The sequence below is a fragment of the Dermacentor variabilis genome, chromosome 8, assembly GCF_050947875.1.
Source record: "Dermacentor variabilis isolate Ectoservices chromosome 8, ASM5094787v1, whole genome shotgun sequence".
NCBI lineage: Eukaryota > Metazoa > Arthropoda > Arachnida > Ixodida > Ixodidae > Dermacentor > Dermacentor variabilis.
In genome coordinates, this window is record NC_134575.1 from 8,269,994 (window position 1) to 8,296,158 (window position 26,165).

At 47.4% G+C, this 26,165-nt stretch overlaps 1 protein-coding gene across 1 annotated transcript in view; it reads left to right on the top strand.

The window, feature by feature from the left end:
* Positions 1–25,744, top strand: part of LOC142589576 (uncharacterized) — an 85,958-nt gene extending 60,214 nt beyond the window's left edge. The window contains exons 30-45 of the mRNA XM_075701049.1: positions 162–381; positions 2,897–3,132; positions 4,787–5,011; positions 6,649–6,750; positions 6,816–6,931; positions 9,696–9,861; positions 10,318–10,596; positions 11,319–11,448; positions 12,980–13,335; positions 16,243–16,363; positions 17,247–17,485; positions 18,748–18,919; positions 20,142–20,479; positions 20,861–21,217; positions 22,979–23,170; positions 23,926–25,744. Of these exons, the coding sequence (XP_075557164.1) occupies positions 162–381; positions 2,897–3,132; positions 4,787–5,011; positions 6,649–6,750; positions 6,816–6,931; positions 9,696–9,861; positions 10,318–10,596; positions 11,319–11,448; positions 12,980–13,335; positions 16,243–16,363; positions 17,247–17,485; positions 18,748–18,919; positions 20,142–20,479; positions 20,861–21,217; positions 22,979–23,170; positions 23,926–24,522 (3,846 nt within the window). The 3' untranslated portion in view covers positions 24,523–25,744. The remainder of the gene's footprint in view (positions 1–161; positions 382–2,896; positions 3,133–4,786; positions 5,012–6,648; positions 6,751–6,815; positions 6,932–9,695; positions 9,862–10,317; positions 10,597–11,318; positions 11,449–12,979; positions 13,336–16,242; positions 16,364–17,246; positions 17,486–18,747; positions 18,920–20,141; positions 20,480–20,860; positions 21,218–22,978; positions 23,171–23,925) is intronic.
* The last annotated feature ends 421 nt before the right edge of the window (positions 25,745–26,165 follow it).

Sequence of the window (26,165 nt, forward strand, 5' to 3'; positions counted from 1 at the left end):
AATAAATACACACAGGCGGAGGTACTCGCTCCCCACCAGAAGTTTTGCTGCGAATGCTCACTTTTCAGTGAGGCGTGCAACGTGGGACAGCCAGCTTGTTCGCATGCGACAAGCGCCTTGTGCTGAACTCACGCCAAGGTGCAACTTCTGTTTCAACGCAGGGCCTCCCGGAGCCGACAGAGTTTGCGCCGCAGGTGAAGTGGAACGAGGAGATGGTCTACCACCAGTTCGTGGTGCCCAAGCCGGACTCCGCCGTCAACATCGAGATTACGCCGCATGACCCGAGCTCGCAGTTCCTCGTCTACATCAGGCACCGGGTCAAGCCGCAGCTCAACGCCTACGACCTCATGGTCAACTTGTCCACAATACGCAGCACCAACGGTCAGTCGCTGTGAGACTCAAGGCAGTGAAAGGTTGATGAAGAGACACCGGGCTCTGTACGTGTGAGGGCATATCTAGCTCCACAGCGATAGAGGAGATATTCCCTCAAATGTAGAAGGCGATAAAAATTCATTAGAAAGCAAGTTTCTTTGGAAACGTTTAGAAACACTGGAAACGCGAGCTAAATTATTCAAGTAAAATTACGGCATAAGCTAGACGTGAACAGAGAACACGTGCGACAGGACGGGCGCCAACTTCGAGCTGATTTTATTCAGAACGAGAAGTCGCTTTTTTTTATGCACAGCCAAATCTCGTAATCATGATGAACGTGCTACAAAAACAATAACAAAAACAAAGCCCGAATGTTCAGCGATCATCTACGTAGGCTAATGAAAAGCTTGCTATGTGAACTCTTCTGTTGTTCGAACATTTATTTATATCGCAGTAATGAGATTTAGTACGTGAATGTTCGTTCAAGTGCTTATTAGTCCAGTCTTGTGATTGTTGACAACCTCCCGACGATAACTATCACGTAAGACAAAAAGACATAGGCACCAACCTCTCCTTAAATACATTTAATTAAAAAAAATGCTTGTTCAGGTTTAGCATGCGCAGTTGATCGCTGAGCATTCACCCTTTGTTATTGTTTTTGTTGCATGTTCGCAATGATCACGTGACCAGGCATGCATAAAGAAAGCTAGTTCTCGTTCTGAATAAAATCAGTTGGCAGCCCACGTATACGTCCTGTCGCATGTGTTCTATGTACGAGTCTGGTTTGCGCCGTAAATTTTACTTGAGCATGACTCGCCAACTAGCTCAAACGAAGATTCTGCACATGCTAAATGGTTGAAACGTAACAAAGTAAAGAATTCCACACCTGTGACTCTGAGAGCCCATGCAAGCAGAGAAAGAGAGCTCTGAGCAATCCTCGCGAAGTTTGCCTGGTGGCAGGTTTAGCTTGCTAATCCCGATTAGAAGGATAAACTAAAATTATATGCACAGATCTCTGTCACCTGTATACAACATACACAGAACACAACTACATTCAACATACTAACTACCTCATTGATATCAATGCTACTAAGAGAAGTCAAAACACCCTTCGTTGAGCCAAGCGCACCCGCACAGACTTGCAAGGAGATGCTTCGACTGGTTACATCGACACGTTGGCATTATATAGCAGTCATGTCTGCTTCTTGTGCGCTAATAGCTTCTTGGCCGTATTTAGTATTCTCGTCTACAGACCGTGAAAGCTGCCCGTTTGTTCTTTCGGGGATGGAAGGGTGATACACTGCTTGAACGCTTGCAATAGTTTAGTTTCATTGCCAGAGTCAATGTAGATAATTTTCATGAGGAAAATGGGGTGTGAGGCGGTACATAACACAAGCTGCACTCACTCAACGATTCGCCAATGCACTTTTCGAAAGAGAGGCTGTTTCAGCGCCAAATACACGCAGGAAGAAATCGGAGGCGGTGCGGATTCATTCTAATGCATCATGAAACGGGTTATGCTCATGCATAGCCTAATAATACATTACTATTCTTTCTAATTAGGCAACAAGAACCGCTTCGTGTTGACCCGGTACTGCACAGACTTGGGCGTTGGTCCATATGCTTTGTCCGGAGCGGCAGCCCTGATAGCTTCAGATAGTTGGATGGCGGTTGCACGTTGTTGTGCTCGCGTTGTGATGGCGTGCACGTTCGCCACTTTCCTCTCTCGCTCTTCGTTCTGTTCCCATTTTCTCTTCCCCCAGTGTAGTGCAGCCAACCAGACATATTTCTGGTTACTGCTATTGTGATTATCTGCGGACAACTTTAAACCGACTGTGCTCAAGACCGTTCTCCGAGACAAACATACTCGGACTGTGGCCCCACCCGTCACTGGCACGAAAAGCGATTCGTGCGCTGCTTGAAGTGCACCGGATTAAGAGACCGCTTACAGTGTCCCTTTGCATCCCCCATACGCAATCAGGGCTCACTCTCTCCCCCTTTTCCTCTTTCTTTTCCTCTTTCTATTCTTCATTCCCCCACCCCCAGTGTAGGGTAGCAAACCGGGTGCTCGTCTTGTTGACCTCCCTGCCTTTCCTGTCCTTGCATTCTCTCTCTCTCTCTTTCTTGTGCTTATGGGTCGCTATACTTATGGAAGATGCCGCGCAAGCGAGAATAAAACCAAGGATGCCGTGGCTCCTCCCTTTCAACGAATCGCATAGTAAACTGTGTCGTCGCGTGTCGTTCTTAACAGGACAGTGAATTTAGACCGTTGTACACGCTTGCATAGCGTTGTATATGGTGACACAGCGCCTACGCCGCGGTTTGATAAAGAGGGTGAACAACATGTCAGTGGGAAAGTCTACACGAGTTCCGTAACGTAGTGAGTATTGGTTCCACAAATGGCGGAATCGTAAGAAAGGCCGATACTGCCTTGAATTTCGTGCATGCATGCGCAGTAAGGTCGCGTCATTACTCGGTGCCAAAAAGCCACAGCTTCATCCCTTCTTCGGAACACCCTCGGCAGGCACGTACGACATATTCCTGGACAACGCTCTCGTTGCCAACCGAACTGGCTTCTTCTACCTGGGCCTGGTCCAGCCAAACGGCAGCGTTCCCGAGTTCAGCATGGACGACCCGGTCAACCTAACCCTGTCGGATGTGAGCCGGGAGTTCAGCACAAACTACTCCGTGCGCATCTACACCTCCGGATGTTACTTCTTCAACTCGAAGACGAAGACGTGGTCGGCCGACGGTTGCTTCGTAAGCACAGCATGATGTCACTCTTACAGCGAATCGTACTCGGAGGAAACTCGCGTGTACTATCTGTGCCAAATAGTCTTTCAATTAAACTCACGCAGTTTCTATACCAAACAGTCTTGTAATTATAAACGTTCTCACGAGGCAATTTCTAGCGCGCGTTTTCAGTAACTACGCCAGTCGTCCCACGTAAGTTGAGCCAAACGTTAAAGATATGCAAGCTCCACGTAGCTGGAGATATTCATTATTGAATTCCGCCTAGTTACACAATTAGCCTTAATTATTTAATCAACTTCTGATATAGTATAGTTAAACTAGAAATGTACATGAGAAATTTGTAGAGCACCGTGAAAGTACTACAGATACAGATTTGTATTGCTTAACACGTGATAAATGTGTTCTTCGAAGCGTCAGAGAAGTCCGCAAATACGCAAAAAAATATTGCTGCGGGCGACGAGTCGAGCACATCGCACATTTTAAGGTATACATGTTACGTTAGACTCACGTTCTTTATGCAAGCTCCGGGAAAGCTTTTCTGGTAGGACGATGCGGATGGGACTGAAATTTTAGATGAATATTCCGCCCTCAGTAAACGCTATCAAGCACAGTGTATTGTCCCCACAGATTTGTGACAAGGCCAAACAGGCTAATCAGGATGCGGTGTTTAGTATATTTGTGAATAGTTATGCCAAATGGGAGCCTAAATTAAATATTTTTTATCTGTCATACTGCTGTAGCTAACTTAGCGCATAGCATTTTTTAACATTTGCTTTGTGTAATTGTAATGAAGCTGATAAATGCAGGATAAAATTACACTGAATTTATTTCTTAGAAGAATGCAACATCTTAAGTTTATAATAATTTTTAATTTCCTATAATACAAAAATTCTCAATGCTACAGACGACACACGTGTCGTAACTCTAACTCGTTATACATTCTTAAGTATACCTATGTAGTAGGTTGCGTAAATGCGCACACTTGCGTTCGTCCGCTCGTCTGCAATACTGTGAACGTCTGTATGTGTTATCGCACAATTCTATGCACGTTTGTTTGTTTGTTTGTTTGTTTGTTTGTTTGTTTGTTTGTTTGTTTGTTTGTTTGTTTGTTTGTTTGTTCAACTGTATATACTTGTCTTCTGTGACTTCCTAGACTCGTGTGCGGAACTTTGTAAGTATTCATGCTGTCTGGCTATGTTCAGTGTCTTTCGGCACATTTACTGATTGCAATGCAACAAAGAGTAGCTGGTGCTACCTAAAAGCGACATCGTCTCCTTCAAAATCGTGTCATCAAAACGTTAGAAACGCACATGAGCTGATTATTGACCAGTGTATATTAACAGTACAAATTTTGATGCACGCTCAGTGTGCTATTCGCTTTAGTTCACTTTTCATGTTAATGTAAACAGTTTTTTGTTGCATTGTGGGTTTGTCTCCACCATTGTCGAAAATGGGGACCAAGATACCCCCCAGCCGTTGAGTAACGGCTTTTCCATTTCGTCTGCTTTCGCGATATCATTGTGTTGTGATGAATGAATGAATGAATGAATGAATGAATGAATGAATGAATGAATGAATGAATGAATGAATGAATGAATGAATGAATCTACCCTTTGCGGAATACAAGAGATGACGCCGTGGCCAACTGTTAACTTCGCAGGTGGCGAACGCCAACTACGCGGTGACCAGGTGCAAGTGCAACCACTTGACCTCGTTTGGCAGCGGCTTCTTCGTGATGCCCAACACGATCGACTTCTCGTACGTGTTCGCTAACGCGGGCTTCGCCGACAACGTCACCATCTACATGACCGTCGTGGTCACAATGCTTGTCTACGTCGTGCTTCTCATCTGGGCACGCTACGAGGACAGGAAAGACGTCGAGAAGGTGGTTGAGACATTCCTACCCCTCCCTGACCACCGCCGTACTGAGCTTTCCCGTTCGTCGGTCATTTGCATTTTGAAAGTAGAGGGCAATATTTTAACTTTTGTTTTGTTGCATTTGTAAGCATACGCAGGTCTTTGCTACCAGCTAGTGCCGAATTCCAGAACGGGACCTTGACGCATACAGCTTGTTTCAACAAAGTTGTGCCACCTCTTAAAGACAGCCAATACAAGATCTGGAAAGTGTATTGAGAAATATCTCTACATGTGTTTGTGAAGGCATCCGTTGCAGGTTTAATTTTAACGAGTTCCCGGAAAAGCGCGCTACATCTAAAAATCACCACGTGACTTACAGCCTCCGCGCCGCAAACTTACGGTTGTTACACATTTTCCAACAAATGATCGCTGCTGCACGTAGATAATTTCATGAGTGGGCAGTAAGCGACGCTAATGGACACCTTCTTCACTTCTTGTTTTGTCAGAATGACTTGCTTGATAAAGTGAACGAGTCTCAGAACAACCATCGTATACGCCTCCGGACAATGCGCTTGCTTGCTCTGCGTGATGCACAGGCAGCAGTTCTAAACTTGCATGAGAACAAAAATGCGAATTTGCGCAAGCGTCTATAGTACCGTCGTTTCCTTTTTCTTCTTTTGGTGAAGACACCACGCGCTCTTTTGTAAGCCTCGAAAAGTAACACAGCAGCCGTGTTCACATGTATATGCGCTTTTGGTCCATGGGAATTTTTGCATTCAATTAATGACTTATAGCCTAAAAGTTGGTTAACCCGTTTTATTCATCGAGGAAAGGCCTAGTGCAAGAAAAGTACTTTAATTGTTAAATAGAACAGCTTGAACAATACTGAGTCGGTTGAATTCGTGTAGTGTACGCCTTCTTTTTTTTCTATCTCCTTCTGCTTTTTCATAACCTTTATCGCATGTAATTTTAACTAACGTGTAACGCTGTAGAAAAACAAGACATATTTTTTTCCTTACCTTCAATTCTCATTTCTAGCATACGCATTTCCTTTCAAAAGGCAACGCGAAAATAATAAATATCTTGCTTTCTTTCTGATATTTTATGTGACATTTACTTGCTAGCGAGGAATGCATCGTGTATCATCCTTGTCCACGATGCCTGCTGAATTCGTATCATGCCAACAACTGTCTCAAACTAATATTATTCTTGAAATTTTAGGATCACAAGAGTCTATCACAAAGCAATGATGTTGACTACAGTATAGATCGCAATATACGCACAATTTAAGACTTATTGCCACATTGCGAGGAGATCTGCATGCAGCCTGCACGCCCAGATTGCGAGAAAGTTTAGAGTGTTCATGAGTTCTTGCCGCATACACCCCACCAGTTATAGTATTTCTATATACGTCAATCCAGAGTTGTCTACAGGGTTTTGTAAGAAGCACATGCCCGTGAGTGTCGAAAATCATACGTGGGTAGTTCCGGCAGTGAGGTCTGCCTACTACATGTGAAGGATTGTGGCAAGAAATATAAAAATATAATAGATGTGTGCCGCAATTATAGCATAGTAGTCTTCTCAGCTTCTTCTCTAAAGAATTCATATCACGCATTTACCAGACGCGTCAAGTCTACAATATGTTTTTCATTGGTCTCGTTCAAGCTCGGAGCATTGCCTCTGCAAGACAATGATCCCAAGGACAAGTATATTTACGAAATCGCCGTATTCACGGGTGACAAGAAAGGAGCAGCTACAGATTCAAATGTAAGAGTTTCACACGTACTCGCACGCGAGGCGACGCTAACGTCACTGCGACTTTGCTTTTTCAGGTGTTCTTCATCCTTTCCGGCGATGATGACGAAACAGAAGTGCGCACTTTTGGGGAACAGAAGCGAAAGATATTCCGGAAAGGCGCCGCGGATACGTTCGTTATGACAGTTCCTCGGTAAGCGGGTCTCACAACATGGACGCCTCTAGGGGACTCACGCGTAACTGTGCATTTTGCTTTGTCTTTATTGCGTCTTTCCACTCTTACAGGCTCCTAATCCGGCGTCTGCGGGCTAGACCTGACCTAGATCGGCACTTATGGTCCCTGTAGCGCCACCGCTCCTATATACGGTGACGACCAGGAAGAAATATGCCTCGCACTTGTAGACAAACACACTCGGCACCTAACTTGGCGGTAGCTGTCTTTGGGGATGCGGGTCACTTAGCCATCCGGGTCACCAATTATGTGGTGACTGTGAGTAGCCACCAAGTTTATAGCGGGAGCCAGCCTGGGTATAGACATGGGTATGCTGGTTGAGAAATTCCCTTGCATGGCGACCGTTCAGTCACTCTCCTCCGAAGGCCGGGTCTATTTCTTCCTCGTCGCAGCGGTGGCCTTACGAGCGCTAGCTTAACTCGCACATACTCAAGCAGGCTTTCATCGGAACGTTAAGAGCTTGGTCTGTGTGAAATTGAACAGTGGCCAAGCTGAAGACGGTGAACGATGGATTATGGACAACGCATTCTATAAGTCATCGTTGCAGTATCTGCGTGAAACTGCTTATATTTAATTAAGGCTGCCGCGCACAGTCGTTATCAATATGAAAGGGAATGTTTTTTAATAAAAGCAACAATAACTCGTGAAGCATGGGTTCAGATCTAGGAACTTGATACATAAGTTTTTTTTTTGATGAACATTTAGTCTCATTGAACACTTTTATGGAGGAAATTTGTGTTTACGGACGTCTGAAACTAAATTAGGTGTTCGCTTTCATATTGCGGACGACTGTACGTGTCCAACATCTCGAGGCCGTCTGCAACCAACTGTTCGTCATCGCGGCCTTTGTAAATTGAGATTGTTGGCTGTGGTTGAAGTGGGTCGGTTTGTAGAACAAGTTGAGGCTCGTGGAAGTGTCACCGTACGTAATGGCTGCACTTTCCCCTATCGCGCAAATCTGTTGCTCCGGATGAAACTGCAAGAGCTGGGCGTTATCCCTCAGTCGTCGCATTCGCGCACGTTCGTTAATTTTTAAGAAAGAAAAAACAAAGTTAAATGACACTCGTATAAGCAAGTAGCAAAATCCCGTTGGACATCACTGGATACGGTCCTTCTGCTAGCCAGCCTCCATTCGGGCCAGAGGTAACCAATGCTAAACGAACAGAATAAATGGTTTAGTTAACTCGCAACTTAAATAAATAAACAGGGCGCACCAGGAGCGCCTGCAAACAACCAAGACGCCTTGCCACTTTGAAACGCGAAGAAAAGAAGACAAAGAACACGGAACATATGTCCTGTTCCGCATGTGTTCTTCAAGTTATTCGCAAACCAACTAGCCGAATTTAGTGCTATTGGACTAAACTATACTACACTATAACTTGGCTATGCTTACCCGCCGTGATTCCTTAGTGGCCATGGTGTTGGGCTGCTAAGACCAAGGTTGCGGGATCGAATCCAGGCCACGGCGGCCGCATTTCGATGGGGGCGAGAACACCCGTGTACTTAGATATATGCGCACGTTAAGGAACCCCAGGCAGTCAAAATTGACCCAGAGGCCCCCACTAGAGCGTGCCTCATAATCAGATCGCGGATTTGGCACATCAAACCCCATTAATTGTTGTTTTTTTTTAACTTGGCTACGCTTCAGCCACAGTTGCCGCTTTTGTATGGTGGTGGTGTGCGCACTGCGGTGCGCAGTACGTAGCACTGCGTTGCGCCACTACTCACGTGGCACACTTTAAATCCGGAATGCTGCGTTATTGCATGTATGCTTGAATGCATTTCAAGTATACTTTTTTTTTTCGCAAATGGGACTTTTCCAGAAGTGAAGCAATGAGTGTAGATCTTCCGGTGTCTCTTCTTTTAAGCCAATGTGTAGCTGCAAACTTGGGGCCGTCGTGGCGGCTTTCTTGGACTGTTGAGAGTGTAAAGAAAATAAAGCAGAATCTAACTGACCGGTCTACGTACAGCACGTTCCCATTAGACATACTTGAAACAGAACAGCGCGGTTTTCACGGGGACAAGCGAGGAGAAACGACACGTACGAGCGCTGCCGTGACGACAGCGCTCATCCGTGTCGTTTCTCCCTGCTTGTCCCCGTGAAAACCGCGCTGTTCTGTTTCAAATATGTCTTACCGACTCGCCCAAAGGTCTGTTTTAACCCATTAGACACCTTGCATCTGCCACTGAGCGCCCGGGACGCCTTACATGGGGTGTCCACCCCCGCGTGTACGCACATGACGCCATAATATCCTCACTATACTTTAATAGATGCGCTGTATACGTACAGTGGAGAGCAAAAGTCTAGAGACCATGGAATCAGCAATAATAATAATAATAATAATAATAATAATAATAATAATAATAATAATAATAATAATAATTTCTTCTAGCACAAGCGTGCAACGGGAAATTGTCTTTATGCATGGAGCTGGTCAAACAGGCGCACGTAGGCCGTACCACTTGATTTCAGCCTTTAATTATGCCAAGGCTGCGAAGAAAACTTTTTTGTTAACGCCCCCTCTAGTCCCCCGACTTTTGTCTCGACTGTACGTCACTGGTCAAACGAGGGATATCATTGGTGTCAATGTTTTTATTACGGAACTTGTCTTTGATTCTGCTTAGATTAGTGTACGTGTAATGCGGGAGTTGAGCGTTTATTACGTTTTCTCTCTCTCTCTCTCTCTCTCTCTCTCTCTCTCGCGTGCGCGGGTCCCTTGCGCAGTCCTCTCGGTCGCCTGAACTACATGCGCATCTGGCACGACAACAGCGGCAAGGCCTCGATGCGCTCCTGGCACCTGCGCTTCATTTCGGTGCGCGACGTGCAGACCAACGCGCGCTACGACTTCATCGCCAACAAGTGGTTCGCCGTCGAGAAGGAAGACGGCCTGGTACGTTCGCATCCGCTCGTTTCTTCGCTCAAGTCGCTCGGATTTGTTTTTGCAAAGAATGAAACGAGGGGCCGTTAGCTTAGGGAGCCCTCGCTTCAGGGTTGCGATGGTGAAACGTGCCAGGCATTTTAGGCAGTGTCGCTCGTATCTACAAGCGTTGGATAGCGCTGGGTCTTGGCTAGAATGTGCCAGTCCGGTGTAGGGGGTCAATCGAAGGCTATATGCAAGTGGGAGGGCAGGGGAATAGCACAGCCACATCACGGCCGATCCATCGAGCGGCTGGGCCCAGGTGCCCTCAGGATAGCCTTTATAGAGGGGCGCTCGGGGCACAGCCGTAATCGTTGTCGAATGAGGTACTGGCGCATGGGGATTTGCAGTGCATCGGTCTGTGCCCTCTGCTAGAGCGTCCCGTACACTCTGAACTGAGGAAACCCTCTCTGTGGGGGCGCGATGCAGACAGACCGCTTGCTGCCCGTGGCCGGCAAGGACGAGGCGACCGAGTTCAGCCACCTGTTCCAGCTCAAGTCTCAGAAGAACCTCGCCGACGGCCACCTGTGGTTCAGCGTCTTCATGCGTCCGCCAAAGAGCCGCTTCACGCGCGTCCAGCGCGTCTCGTGCTGCGTGGCGCTCCTCTACCTGTCCATGCTGGTGAATGCCATGTGGTACGGCCGCGTGCCCTCCAAGCCATCGGCATCGGCAGTCAACGTTGGCCCTTTCTCGCTTAGCCCAGAACAGGTACGAAGCATTATCCATTTTTAGCCACGGCACATTCATGTGGACACGCCACTTAAATTTCAGTTCTTCATGTAGTGACCCCAAAAAATAATAAATAAAACAATTAAGCCCGAACTTAACTCCGTTCCACACAAAGCGTGCAATATTGCAGAGGCTATAGCAAGACTTCCCACAGTAGTTTCATACTTTCGCATCAAGAAATAGCTTGTTTTTTTTTAAGCAGCAAATATGTGAAAATGTTCCTTATTTAGGCTCAGTAGTAAGTAAAAAATATCACAACTTGAGAAATTTGTGCAAATCCCACGCACTGTGGGAATCCGTGTTATGCGAAGCATTTTGCAGGCTCCTGGCTGTCCAGCATTATTTGGGGTTCCACAGAATTCTGCCAGGTCGACCAACGTGTCTGTGTAAATTTAGCAGTTGTGAGTGTGGGTCGCGTGAAAGCGTGTCTTTAATCGTTTTAAAATTAAAATGGCCTACGAGACGCAACTAGGTTCCTTTTGCGCTTTTCTAAACCTCATCGAATTAGCCGCGCTCGTGCCCTTCTGGTGTCTTGCGTGTTCCGGATAAGTCTGAGGGGGACTGACATGGATTCTGCTTGGCTTGAATGCGACGTTGAGTGAGAACACACTTCTTCGTTCAGCGTTTACAATGCAGAACTCCGTATTAGTTTTCCTGTGATACGAGCTTTCCGCAGTTAGCCCTTTGTATCGTGCGCGCAGGTGGGCGTGGGTATCATGGCCAACCTGATCGTGTTCCCGCCAACCTTCCTGATGATCACGCTCTTCCGAAGGTCTCGCCTGCGACGCAAGAGACCCAACAGGATCACCGAGGCCCTCCGCCAGAAAAGAGGTGACGGCATGCATTATAACACGTTTTGACGGTCGGAAGTACAAGGACTCGGGTGTAGAAGTATAGGCAAGCGCCTAAGGCTTTGCGATGTATAGCCTGGTCACCTAGAGCGAGAGAAAGAGGGATAATACAGAGAAAGTCAGGGAGGTTTACCAGAGGTAGTTCCGGTTGGCTACCCTGCATGGGGGGAAGAGTTAATGGGAATAAAAAGAGAAAGAGAGTGGAAGGCGGAATAGAGAGAAAGTGAGACGAGCACTAACAAAGCGCGTACGCTATAGAGCGGTAAGGGGCGGCGTTATTAAAGTCCATCGTTAAGCCCGATAGCTCAATATAACAGACACCCCGGGGGTTAGAAATTCTAATCTATCCCGTGTACAAGCTGCGCGTATTGTAGCTCTGAAAGCTATAACATTCTTTACTGAACGTAATGTTGTATCTTTCTATTAACTCTTAATATGTCCTTGTGTGTTTATGTATTCATTTTGTATTATTCGATTGAATTGATTGATCTGTGTTTAAATGCAAAAAATGCAGAATGTGTCGTTTTTTTTTTCTACATTGGTTGTTTAAGTACGTTTACGCAATGTGTTTTATAGGTGAAACACTTCTTCCTTTCTTTCTTTCTTTTTCTTTCTTTCTTTGTTTCTTTATTTCTTTCATTCATTCATTCATTCTTTCTTTCTTTCATTCTTTTTTTATCATCCTTTGACCATTGGCCAATTTATGGTTTGTGGAGAAGAAGGCGACACACTAGCTGCCAACATTCGCAGTTGCGTTCAAATAAATCACTCACTCACACCATTTCGGCCCGTTAACCAAAACTATAGGACGCACTGAAACAGCACGCTGACGATGCCAGTTTTATAAGCCGTGATTTTTCACTCCTTTTCTCGCAGCGGTGATTTTCGCAAATGCGAACTTTGCTTCACCGTTTCACATGCACTTTTCACGGCAGCTGCAATTTTCGCACCTGAAAGCACTTTGAGCGAGGAAAACTCAATTATTCTTGGCATTAGCTTAATTGGTCCGCTTTGGTGAAAACAAAGCAAAGCAAATTAAAATAAAATAAACAAACTAGGCAGGTCCCAGCGACGTATCGGACGGTCCGCGCTGTTATTGGTTCCTTATCGACGCCGCGTTAATTAATTTAATTTAGTTATAGGGTTTTACGTGCCAAAACCACTTTCTGATTATGAGGCACGCCGTAGTGGAGGACTGCGGAAATTTCGACCACCTAGGGTTCTTTAATGTGCGCATAAATCTAAGTACACGAGCGTTTTCGCATTTCACCCCCATCGAAATGGGCCGGGATTCAATCCCGCGACCTCGTGCTCAGCAGCCCAACACCATAGCCACTGAGCAATCACGGCGGGTATTGACGCCGCGTGTACGATTTCGCGGAGAACTTTCGGCACCTCCAAACATCGAAAAGTCCCACTCACGAAGGAGCGGGCGGTTCCTTTATACCGCGCCTGCGAATTGGCGCAGTTGCGTATTCGTCCCACGTGAGACGAGTGGACACCCCTCGCAGATTCGCTGGTGGTGAGCCGCGCCTCGTCGGCGGCGGCGGCCAAGCCGCTAGGCCGCGCCGGCAAGTCCGAGTCGACTATGCAGCTCACCGAGACCGAGCTGAACGACGTCTTCGAAGAGAAGGCCTTCGCCCAGAGGCGCCGCCTGCAGCAGGGCAGGCGTAAGCGTAAGGGCAAGTTCATGTTCCCCTGGTGGTGCCGCTACGTGGCCTGGTTCCTCTGCCTGGCCTCCATCTTCGTCTCGGTGTTCTTCATCTGGGCCTACGGCGTCCAGTTCGGCGACGAGAAGACCCGCAAGTGGATCACCTCGCTGCTCGTCTCCTTCTTCATGTCCGTGCTCATCACCCAGCCCATCAAGGTGAGACGGTCCTCCCGCATGTACCCAACAGCGACAATGCTGCCAAGTGAGTAGTAGTTTAATGACTGGAAAATGTAGAGAGGTTGGCCGGAAAATGGAGCATCTGGCCTGCTACTCTACGTAAGGGAAGGGGAAGAAGGGAAGAAAAGGGGTTACAATGGGGGATGATAATGGGAGGAATGAGGTGAAGGACACATTGCATAACTGGTATCACAAGCGTGAATCCAGGCCCGTGTCGCCTAAGAAACGTGAAAGAGCACGCATTGTCTCTATCGTCTGCCAACTCTGTGACCATGCGCCTAGCAAGAGGTCCTCCGACAGTGGTCTATTGTGTAAATGTCTCAAGGACATTTACAATGCTGCCAAATCTCTCGTATTTGGGGCCACTTGGCCTGTCGCGACGGTCGTAACATGGCCGTGACCGTCACAGCAGCGGTAAAGCGACATAGCTGGAGGAGGCCGAATGCAAGCTTCCCAATCTTTTTTTTTTCAGTTTCAGTTTCAGTTTATTGATGCGATTGAAATTTTGTACAGAAAAAGTAACTCTAGGAGGCCCATAGCCAAAGGAGTAGGTACCTCCAAGCGACCTCTGGGGAGGGACCTTCACCAAAAATGCAGCTAACTTAGAGTAAGCAGTGTTTTCATGCTGACTGCTACTCGCCGCTGACCAGGGGCGGCTTGCACGAACATTTAATAAAGAAAATAATAGAGAATTTCAGAACGCGTTCCTAAATGTTCAACAGACAACGCCTAGTCCGCCCAAGAACGCGTTCTTAAATTCGTTATTATTTTCTTTGTGAAATGTTCGTGCAAGCCGCCCCGGATCGACGCGTTCACGGCACGAGAAAAAAAAAGTACGGCACTGATAGATGGTTTGTACGCGCTGCCCGTAGCGGACAGGACTGCCGATGTCAGCGTCTTCCCGGAGATGACACACAATGACATCGTTAGCTATCTTGTGTTAGCCAACTTCTTTGCCCTCGAACAAATCCTTTAAGTCACTGGAATCTCAACTATTTTACGAGGGGATGGGTGAAAAGCCTGCCTGCGAAATGCATTCAGAGATAAAGTGTCAGGTAAGTTGAAGATTTTTTTTGTAATTCTGGACTTTATGAGCTCATTATGTGCAATCAACGGAGCAGAATCCGCGTGGTTGCACGGCTCTCTCTCCGCATTCTCCTCAAGCGCCTTTGCCGCGCAGCCGTTCGCTTTTTCGGATGTCACATCCCCGGCGTTTATTACGCTTGGAACTTTCGGGTTTGGTGCTGTAGCCCAGTCGAAGGGTAGGAGCCCAATCAGTACGAGTTTACTCGAAAAGCTTCGACGGTCTCCCAGCAAATATGTGGAACGTGTAGCTCGCGTTGCATCAAAATGCAGCCTGCCCCGCTTTTTCCTATAATTCACGGGTCGCCTACCTCTCAGGGACTTCTTACAGGCTTACCTGTTACGAAGTGTGCGCCACAGTCTCGCACGTTGGAGCTCGCTGTGTCCAAAGCGCTTTATCCAAACTAGCTATACAGACTGCGTTGCATCGCGCTTATGGACATTGCGCGCTCTGATTTGTCTTCCACGAACTTCGGCAGGCTAAAAAAGTTGGTATTTGTTTGCTCGAAGACGGTGTTTGTTGGCGCTTTGCACAGCCGCAGTATGTTTACGTGTGGCTGAACCGTCCCGTGAATATTACAGAAAGAATGACGACGCTGATTTCTTTTCTTTCGTTTTTTTTCCTCTCTGCCCATATTTTTTAAGGTCATGGTCATTGGCTTCCTGAGATTCATGCGTGCTCGGCAAGCTCGCACGCGAGAAAAAAATGTTAATTTTTCACCTGTCCCCATCATCCCCAACTTCACTGCGTATCTTTATTGCGAAGGAGGTCGAGATCTGCTTATGACAGGAATTCTGTAAACGGAGACAAACGACGTCTCCGAGACTGCTGGCGAACTGTTCTGTGAACAGTTATACTATAGCGTATACGCAACTGTAGTGTACGCTATACTATACTGTAGCGTGCGCTCAACTAAAACTGTCTAATACGACGGACTTGTGAATATCTTGTTTTTGGAAATGTCGCACATCTCTCCGATTTTCTTCTATTTACAACAACATCGACGTTTGTGCAAGGACAGAATAACTGCACTCTCTTCGCTCTTCGGTGCAACGTTGGCGATGAAGCAGCTTGACACGACACTGCAGCATCTTCATTGTTGTCCTCTCATCTGTAACTCTCTGCATGCAACACGTAAATCTGGGTAATACAGATCTCTGAGTTAGTGGGAAGGAGAAAATTTTGTTACGTTTTCATCGGGAACCTTTGGCCAATCCGCCCTCGTGGGTACGTGTGTTAAAGGCAACAGCAGCAGCAGTAGCATACCAGCAGCACGAGAGGGCCCCAACCGTCGAAGCAGTCGGCATAATTTAAAAACTAATTATGTCCCCCAACGATAACGTCCCACAACTGCACGGTAGGTTATGGCTCATGAGTAATACTGTAGTGAAGGGCTCAGGATTAATTTCGATCGACTGGTTTCCTTAACGTGCGCCGAAACCACGGCACAAGAGCGTTTTTGCATTCCGGCCAAATCGAATTACCTCGTGCTCAGCATAGCCACTGAGTCACCACGGGGACTTGTTTACGTAATGCAGATCGTTCTACCTGCATAGGCATCTACCGTTTGATCAATTAACGGCAATATCGCCTTCAGTAAATTTTCAGCCTCAAGCATCTTGCTATTCTTGTATGCCATTGCGAGATGTCTACCTTTGTTTGTTGTTGTTTTTCTCTTTTATCAGAAAGCGTTTGTGACTGAGGTGACTTGAGATCTGAAAGGAGACTAGACGAGTACGTTACATTCGTAAGTGATGCGCGATAACGCAGTTCGGTCAATTCGCGCGACATGGTCTGCTCAGGTGTTCCTGCTGGCCATCATCTTCTCGAGCCTGTTCAAGTCTCCGGACAAAGACGACGACGAAGCGGAAGAAGATGAAGAAGAACCCGAGCTCCTCGAGCACGAGGAGTGGCTGCACAGCGGTGAGTGGCACAGTCATGGCCTCCGCATGTCGCGGCGAGAGCAGCTGCCGACTCGTTGCGGTCTTTTGAGAAAGTCACACTCGCTGTGCGCGCGATTCGTAGGCACAGTTTGTGCGCTTTTTAACAGATTGATCACGTGCGAAAGCACGACCGATTGAGTTGAACACGTTATGACGCTAAAGTAAATTATATAGAGTCTTCAACGTAGGTAAATAATGTTATGCATTCAATGCAGAATGCAATAGGCATTCGACGCCGAATTAAGGCTGGTGCCTTAACGTGGCGCTGTCTTCCCGTGCACCAAGTGGTAGAAGTCATGTGATCTGCTGATCTTCGGAAGAGCACGCTGCGCAGTAAAATGGTAAAGTTTGGGGCGCGCCGTGTAGCGTTCGCTGTGGGACGGGAACCCGTGCGCTCTCCGCTGCCTGCGCTCCTAATGACGCCAGCGTTGTGACCGCCAGTGCTCGCAGTCATCGGGTGGACGCTGTTCACGTCCATGTTTGGACGGGCGTGACACCATGCAATCCTTACTTACTAAGGGAATGTTTACTTGAATGGATACTCTCCATAAATCTACGAGCCTTAATTACTTCGCGTAAGGTTCTAATATTTTGCTGTCGCTGTCGATGCACTGACCTTAGAAATTGAAATTCGGCGCCAAAAGCCACAACATTGCTCTTACTTATTTCTGTGTGGGTTTGCACATGGTACAAAGTGTTACATGTATGTTCCAAATGAAGACTTCCTTTCTTATATATATATATATATATGAGCATTTCAAGTTGATGTTAAGTTACACATGTAAATGCCGCCTGGGCGCGAATGGGCTAAGGGAGCGTGCTGCCTTACGCCACGATACAAAGCGAGACCATCGTACTCGCAGACGCGCCGAACCACCGGCGGCGGCGGCTGTACAAGCCGCAGAATAGCTGGGAGCTGGACCGCGTCCGCGAAGAACGACTCCGGGAGCTCAAAATGGCGGCCATTCTGCGAGAGATTGGTAGCTACCTCTTCTTCCTGTGGATCCTCACCGTGCTGTCGTACGGAAACAGGGACCCCAGCGCCTACTTCCTGCAGCAGAGCCTCAGACACGAGTTTGTCGACAATGGAAAGTTCATGGAGGTAATGGACAGTCTGGACGTGTGTATTTCAAGTGCCGCTCGGCTTCTCCGAGAGTGGCTCCATATGGGCCACTTGTCTGCTGCCATTTAACTTCTAGCGGGTATGCCTTGCTGCTACCGTTGATGAGCGAAACATGGGCCACAGCTCCCCAAACAAGAGCGAGGTTTAATTGGGCTTGACCTCCATAGGGTGCTCCAGGTCCCCGCCTGCAGAAGAAAATCCTCCCCCAGGTGTGGTGCGAAAACCGCTTCTGTAGCGTTATCGCAGAATGATCACACAATGATGTGCGCATCTGCGTCTGATTGCAATGTCAATTTCCTTCTGTGATACTCGCGCCTGTAAAGAAAATTAATGGGTGCGAGTGTGGATTTCTGCAAGCTTCACGTGGCATGTAGTTGTTTCAATCTCGGAGCATGTTTCGCATTCTCCGCATGTAGGTCGAGAGCATCACTAAATAACAATGTATAGGCAGTATCCACCACATGTGTACCAGTGAGCAAGACTCTTTAACTTTTTTGTATTTAATTTCATTTCGAGAGTATTTGTACCCACGAATTGGAGTCATTCAATCTCAGTCTACACAAGCAGAGTAAATCGCAGCCGTAGCCTCGTGCTTCAGCATCCGCTTCGGCTGCGGGAGGACGAGGGCAGCCACCGGTAACGTACCGGTTATCCAAATGGGTTATTCTCCCGGTCCGGCACTTGACTTTCTTTCCTGGAGAAGGAGCCTTTGCCATGTAAATCCCCATTGTACCCCGTGTGCACAACAAAAATCTGTAAAAGGAGACCTTGCACAAAGTACAAGAACCCTTGAAGATTTGTAATGTGGGACAGCCTGTTACTAAACATCGCACAAAGAAACTACCAGCCCTCCAGTGACCTTTAATGCGGGCACTAGGTGAAGTTTCACTGGAATTTATTGCCGATGGTGTGGTGGTTAAAAACAATTCTTCTATTCGCTTCAAGTGCGCAGAAATCAGAGCGTTTATGAACGGTGCAATCATATTTCATGAGGAGGGCACGGTGTGTGCATTGTACAAAGCAAAGTAGATGGTGTAAGAACGAGATATGTACAGCATCCATCACTGTTTAAAATCTGCGACCACAAATTAGTTTATCAATTCAGGGAGCCCTTACGCAGTGCCTGTCTGTATGAAGGCTCCCCAAACGCAGTACGACAGCCACAGCTCTCACGGCACCGTACTTGTCGTGCGCATATGTGTGCACTTGACAGTGGCGTCGCAATTTGCACCCTGCCGCAGATCTCCAGCGCCCAGCAGTTCTGGAAGTGGTCGCGCGAGGTGCTGGTGCCCAACCTGAAGGCCGGCCCGTGGTACAATGGAGAACAGCCATTCGGACTGCGTGGATTCCTCGGGGACAGAGTGAACCGCATCATGGGATTCGCAGCGATCAGGCAGATACGCGCTCGGCCCCGTAAGCGTCGCGTCATTCATTGTTCGTCACATTGCGTACTTATGCACCACAGTTCCATATGCAAGGTTGCTGTTTTTTATTCGTGTCCTCCTACTGCTGTGTCTTAAAGGACTACTGACGTATTCTCGAAGTTGTAGAAACACTCGTTTCTCGCGGGCAAAAGGACAACATCTAGCTATCGTGAAAGTATATAACGTTCAAAAGATATCTTAATTGCGCACTATAGGGGTTCTGAAAATGCCCGATGCGGGCTCATCGACGTTATTGTGACGTCATTACACGAAGCAAAATTTGCTCGCACATTGTAGTAATCATCATCATCATTTAATTATACTTAAGGGCTTCTAGTGGGTCATTACATAAACACGGGTATGATATAAGGCTAGTAGTAGTAGTAGTAGTAGTAGTAGTAGTAGTAGTAGTAGTAGTAGCAGTAGTAGTAGTAGTAGTAGTAGTAGTAGTAGAAGAAGAAGAAGAAGAAGGAAACTTATTTCGTAATGACGTCCCAGAGGGTGGAGTCCTCAGTCCAGGGCCTTATCTGCTGCTGCTATCCGCCTATCCCGTTCTGCGTATCACGATATTGCTTATAAAAATAAACAAGAACGCTTCCGCTCGTGCGTGACAGCCGTGGTAATGGTACCATGGTACGCCGTGGTAATGATGTAGTAACTTTGCTTTATTACAAAAATTTTCTATCTTTATCAGTGGCAGACATAGATCTTCAAAAGAAACGGAACTCACTGAAACTCACACAAAAATTAAGTTTTTTGCATGGGGGCCCCTCACTCGTACTCAGACTCACGAAAAGTCTAGTCAGCCGGGCTCACTGGTACTCAAACTCATCAAAAGTTTACTCAGTCGTGCTCACTCGGGCTCAAGTCACCAAAATTCTGCTCAGCTGGGCTCATTCTGACTAAGACTCACGGATCGGTTTATGCCTGAGCGACTCTGAGTAAGTCGACTCATGAGTGCGTCTGCCGACCTATGGCGGCAGAGCAATGTGATAGGTTTATTTGTCGCAGAAGTATTAAAACTGAATGCATACATTCACTGCGAGAGGCATTTAGAGGGCTTCTCCTCAGTGCAAAGCCACATCTTGCCTTCAGTATGTTCATCGCGGCCAACTAGGTTTGCGGAATCACAGATTCCTGAGACGAACCTTGGGCGTATATTTTCACGTCGGGACATGGCAGCATTGGCAGCTCGTCCACGTCTTGCGCAGACTCGTGTCGAGTGGAGAAGCTCATGCGCAACCTCGTGGACGAGTGCCGCGGCCAGTCGAACCTGCTGAACGAGGACAAGCTGAGCTACCAGCCAGGATGGAAAGAAGTAGCTGACCCCAACAGCCCCGTGGACGAGTGGCATCACCGGAGAGCCAAGGAGCTGAACGGACTTCCCTTCTGGGGAAAGCTGGACGTGTATGGCGGAGGCGGATACCTGGTGCCGTTGCGAGGCTCCAACCAGAAGATCATCGACAAGCTTAACCAGCTGGAGAAGGCAGACTGGATCGACGGTGGCACCAGGGCCGTATTCGTCGAGTTCAGCGCTTACAATGCCCAGGTGAGAGCCAGCTTTATATCGAGGCACTGTGGAGGAGCCGGTTCGACATGCTGCACGCGATACCAATTTTTCCGAGTCATCAATTTCGGGCTGAACTCACCTACGGCGACTATCTGCGCACGCGAATAGCGCTATTTCATGACCAAGATCAATTCTGAGAAGTTTTAAAGCATTTCTTTCTTCATTAAAGAGAGGTAATGCCCGCATTTTCAGACTGCAGTACCTTCAGGGTCGGCCAACAGGGTCGGCCAACATATCTTCGCCACCGGCCTGCCAGAACGGCTAGAATAAATAGCCAGAAAGAAAACCGGCGTTACAATTCCAATAGCCCTATTCGCATTCTGCATTCCTGCGTAACTCGTCACTTTCATCTTTGCGCAGGTGAACTTGTTCGGCGTGGTGACGATCTTGGCCGAGTTCCATCCGGGAGGCGGCCTGATCCCCAACGTTCGCATCGACGCCATCCGGCTGATGCGCTACCACCAGGGCTTCGGCTTGTTCGTGCTGCTCTGCGAGCTCGTGTTCATCGGCTTCGTCGTGTACTTCTCGGTGCACGAGTTCCGCACCTTCCTCAACTTGCGGGCCGACTATTTCCGCAGCTACTGGAACATCGCAGAACTGGTGGCGCTCGGGCTCTCCTACTCGGCCATGTTCTTCTACATATCGCGCATGGTTGTCACCAACAAGATACTCAAGACCTTCGAGCGCAGCCACGGAAACGGCTACGTCAAGCTGCAGGTCTCGTAATGTTTACAATATTTATTTGTTCGAGTTCGCTGCACTTTCCTTTCGCGCAGTACTGCAACGCGATGCACGGTGGTTCTAACTGGCTTTGCATTACACATGACGAACAGCGCATGCAGATGGCGGAACTAGAAATACGGCAGCGGAACTGTCCTGTTCTTAATCACTGGTCATTTCGTCTGCCCTGGTCGCCAGTTGAATTCAACTTGGCGTATTTTCTTTGCAACTGCAGCGTTCAATGGTCGTAGTAACGCCAGGTATTATAGGACGTACATGCACATGCACACGCTCAGCCCCTCTGCATGAAGTGAACTGGCGAACGAGCGTTTTCGCGACACTCTGTACGAGGGCTCGCGCCGGTCTCGGCACTGAAGCGCAGTGTGGGCGCTCCTGCTTGCCCACTGGAGTGCTACCGCCGTTGCTCATCATCCAGCGGCGGCGGAAGAAATGCTTTAATGAGGGTCAGAGATGTCGGCCCGGCCATACTTCTAGCGCGCTTATCCAAGCGACAAGGCTGATGCATGAAATGATACACTCATATACAGGGTGTGTTTTTTCAGACAATATAGCTTTTTCTAAAAAGCTATGACCGTGAGACACCTGTCGTCATCGCACGCGAGCTCTACGGCGTGGCGTAAATACTTTTCTGCTGCATAAGTTACTCTTTAAAGTCTAATTACCACAAATTCCTAATTATTTTTATTTTATTATTAACTTGACGGCAGTTGTTTATATGAAAAACTTGTAGAGGGTCACAATTTATGGCACACCCAGTTTTTAGGAATCCAAAAACTGCGACGTAGTTTGAGATATTCACCATCGAAATTGAAGGCCAATAGTGAGTCCAAGTGCGTCCCGCTGCACATAAGACGGCAACGCCCTATAAAAAAGGTTTGGGTGAAGTTTGAATGATAGCACGTCGCGGCAAATCCTTACCCAGTACGCAGCGGCACAACCTTGCCTGGCAAAGCGTGCTGTATCAGAAACATGCCGCGACTGACCGAGACGTTCGGTTTCAAACTTCGTCGCGCTTGTCGTCACGGGGCATTTCGGTCGGATGTGATAGCGTGGCTACCTTTCCTGCGCTCCCGCGGTGAGCGGTTTCGATATTGCCTGGATTTGCTGTTGAAATTTGATTATAACTATCTCGAAGTAGGTGCGACTTTTAAAATCTCTTAAAAATGAAGGTGTACTAAAATGTGGCTGCCTTCAAATTCGCCATATAGAGAACTGCCCTCGAGTTAGTAATGAAAGATAATTAGTAAATTTTGTTAATTAGTCTTTACAGTGTAACTTAAGCAGCGGCAAAATATTTCCGCCTCGCCGTAGAGTTCTATGCGAAGACGACAGGTTCGTCATGGTCCAAGTGTCCCATAAAAAACTGCATTGTTGAAAGAAAAACACCCTGTATAATTTACATGCAAGCAGGATAGACAGGTACCAAGCACAAGTGCACACGGTAACAAGCAACTAAGGTATATAATTCATGCCAATGTCTAGAAGAAAGACTAACAGCGCATTCGTTGCGCGCAAAGCATTAGCAGTGCTGCTTCAAGGTGCAAGAATCTGGTGCAGCTCGAAGGCAGCTGCCGCATAAATTTAAAGCAGAAACGAGCACGGATGTAGTGATCGCAAAGTGCGCGCACACGCACAAAACATTTTATGTCATGGCCCTTAATAGGGAATTCCTTGTGGCCCTTCTCGTTCACAGTATCCAGCGGCGTACTTCTGACCGCTGTGCAAATGCTTCTGCAGGTGGTGGCGGCCATCGACGAGCTGTTCGGCTACCTGATGTCCTTCCTGATATTTATCTGCATTCTCAAGTTCACCAAGATGCTACGCTTTAACAAGCGCATCGGAATCCTCTACAGCACGTTAGCCCAATGCTCCAGGGACCTCAGTTCCTTCTTCGTAGTCTTCTGGGTCACCTTTCTCGCCTTCGTGCAGGTCGGTTTTCTGCTAGTGGCTCAGTGTGCAAATTCCAAGGCATTTAATAGCAAGAGGTCGAATTAGGCCGTAGCAGAAGGGGATTTGCTTCCGTTGAGACAAGGGATATCGTCCTTTGGCGCTGATCTGAGGTTATGTCCCTGTCTATCTCTTGTGCTCGCATTTCAGCGTCTTCTACTTAATTTAATGTGTTATATTTTGAATTATTCCTTTAATTTTCTATTTAGAATCTAGTCTTAGGCAATGCGGCCGCATTGGAAGCCATCAGAAATATAAGAACCCAATCAGAATCCTACTTATAAAAAAAACAGGATTATTTTGTGGGAACGCTGAGATGTCTACCTGCGTTAGCCAGCTATTCATCGTTTGGTTAAGGGGAGAAAGAAATCAATACGATGGACAGAATTAAGGTGATGGCGATGACGATGGGGGAACTTATGTACATTAGGTTGCATTTTCGCCCATAATGATGAAGCAGTTACGTGATAGCTGGTACATGCTTATTGTCTTACCAGGACACTCACCTGAGACAACGGAGCCAGTCGCATGGGACGATGAAACACCACCTGTGTTTTGCTTACCTACCGTGTGCAATGTTCCTTTTGTTTAATATTTTTTGCAGGATAGGTATTCTTCACCGTCTGTATTAATTTTCGCCTTCTGTAGTTCTTGTGTGTTCTCGTCTCGTGTCCTGGATACGTTTTAAGTGAGCAGGAAATAGTACCTAATGAGCGACTGCGTCTCTGCCGTTTCAGGTGTTTTACATCCTGTTGGGGACCAAGATGGCGGAGTTCTCGACTTTTGTCACGGCTGCCGAGACGGCGTTCGACATGGCTCGAGGCCAATTCAAGTTCGACGACATCGCGATGGCTTCGCCTGTCGTCGGACCATTTGTCTTCTTCGTGTTCGCCCTCGTGACCTCCGTAATCCTGCTCAACATATTCGTGACGCTCATCATCAGTTCCTTCCAGTCCGTGAAGGAAGACGTCGAAAAGCAGTGCAACGACTTCGAGATGGTCAGTTACGTGGGCAAGAAGTTCAAGGGATTCCTAGGACTGGCTTCGGCAGACCTCGAACCCGACACGTCCAAGCCACCCACGCTGGAGTCGCAAATCAGCACCTTCCCGGAGAAAGTGGACCGGCTCCTGTTCTACATCAACGACATGTACTTCGACGGCCGGCTCGACCTGTCTGGAAAACGGGCCCTGCGCGCACTGTACAAGGCACCAGAGCCCACACCGGCTCAGCAGGCGCCCTTGCAAGGGGCAATGCTCGACTGGATGGAGGTGTCCGACGAACCACTCGACGAACCACAGACCGCGCCGCGACGGAGGAAGAAGAAGCGCTTCTAAACGGCTGGCTTTGAATGCACTCGGAAACCTGAAGTCCTCCCTAATTTGTCTCGATGTCGTACGGCTTGAGCGTGGAACGCTATATGGTCCCAGGCTATGAACCATTTCAGTTTTTGTTAGAAATTGTGTGCTGTTAATGAAAAAGCGTACTGGTGGCACCCACGGTGACGCTTTTATTCAAGCCCACACAGTTAACATGTTTACGTACACCAGGTGTCAAAAGCTCACGGACCGCGAAGTGTGAGAAAAGCTGAATATTTTTGCAGCCTGTTCACGCATTCCGCTATTTGGATTACCAGCCTCTGCTGGTGCATGCGAACAGCAGTGGATTGTACTGCCTACGGTCACGAACTCTTCGTAAATTCAACATTTTCTTAGATCCATTGGTCCGTAAAATTTTGACGCTGACTTTACTATTTTAAGAATGGCTTGCAGACTGCGACCTTTATCCAAGCGATCCCAGACAAAGTGCGAAGAGTTCCGAGTTAACACCACTTGTCAGGCCGTTGCGTTAGAAACGTTCAGCAGTAACAGATGACGTTTCCAGAACGCTGTTTAAACCTGCACTGTTTGCGGCGTATGGATGCTTTCAGTCTGCACCAACCGCTCTGTGTACGAAGGATGCCTGACACCTTTGACAGATGTTCCCTGCTTCGATAACGGGCTGTTAAACCCACGGCGGCCGCATTTCGATGGGGGCGAAATGCGAAAACACCCGTGTACTTAGATTTAGGTGCCCGTTAAAGAACCCCAGGTGGTCAAAATTTCCGGAGTCCTCCACTACGGCGTGCCTCATAATCAGAAAGTGGTTCTGGCACGTAAAACACCATAATTTAATTTTTTAACGGGCTGTTAAACGACGCTTCCGGAAAAATTGATAATTGACGCCAGATTTTCGAGTGCGGTCTCTTCGATCCAAGTTGCGCACGTTTTAAATCTGAAAACGGGCTGGCTGTTTGATAACAGCATTCTTCTTCAACGTGTAAGCGCAGCAAAGACGTCGCAAAAGTAGTAGTACTATGACTTTCCAGTCACGCACGTGGAAATTTTGCGTAATCTTCCCACACAGCCGACATTTGCACAAGCTCTTTCATTATTTTACACAATCGCTGAGATTCTGTTGGTGTTTGAACAGCAGTAACCTTACTTAACCAGCATCGGAAAGCATTTATTGACGCATGTTAGTTCCCGGTTTAATAAATGCTCTATCGTGATTGTTAAAGCCTTATTCGCTTTCTTTTTCGCAGATGTTTCAACAGGGCTAATACAGATGTTCTTCACAATGTATTTTCTTTCTTGGACTAAAAAACTTAAATGTACGATGTTGGGGCATGCCTACGTAATGAGAAGAAAATACGGCAGGTTTCACGCTTAACCCATAATTTGGTGAATGGTTTTTACCGACAAAACAAGACGAAATTCATTCAATATTAGTCACGTTACCTGGAGCACGTGCTCGAAGTTGGCTCGGCAACGATGACCTGGGTCCGAAACAAGGTTAGACAGAAACGCCATGTTATACGTGATCTGTAAATGACATAAACTAATATAAAATTATCAGAGTTGAGATCACGTGACTGTTGTGCCCATACGACCAGACACTCGTCCTTGGCTGAAGCCCTTCCAGTCCAAATCTCGGGTAC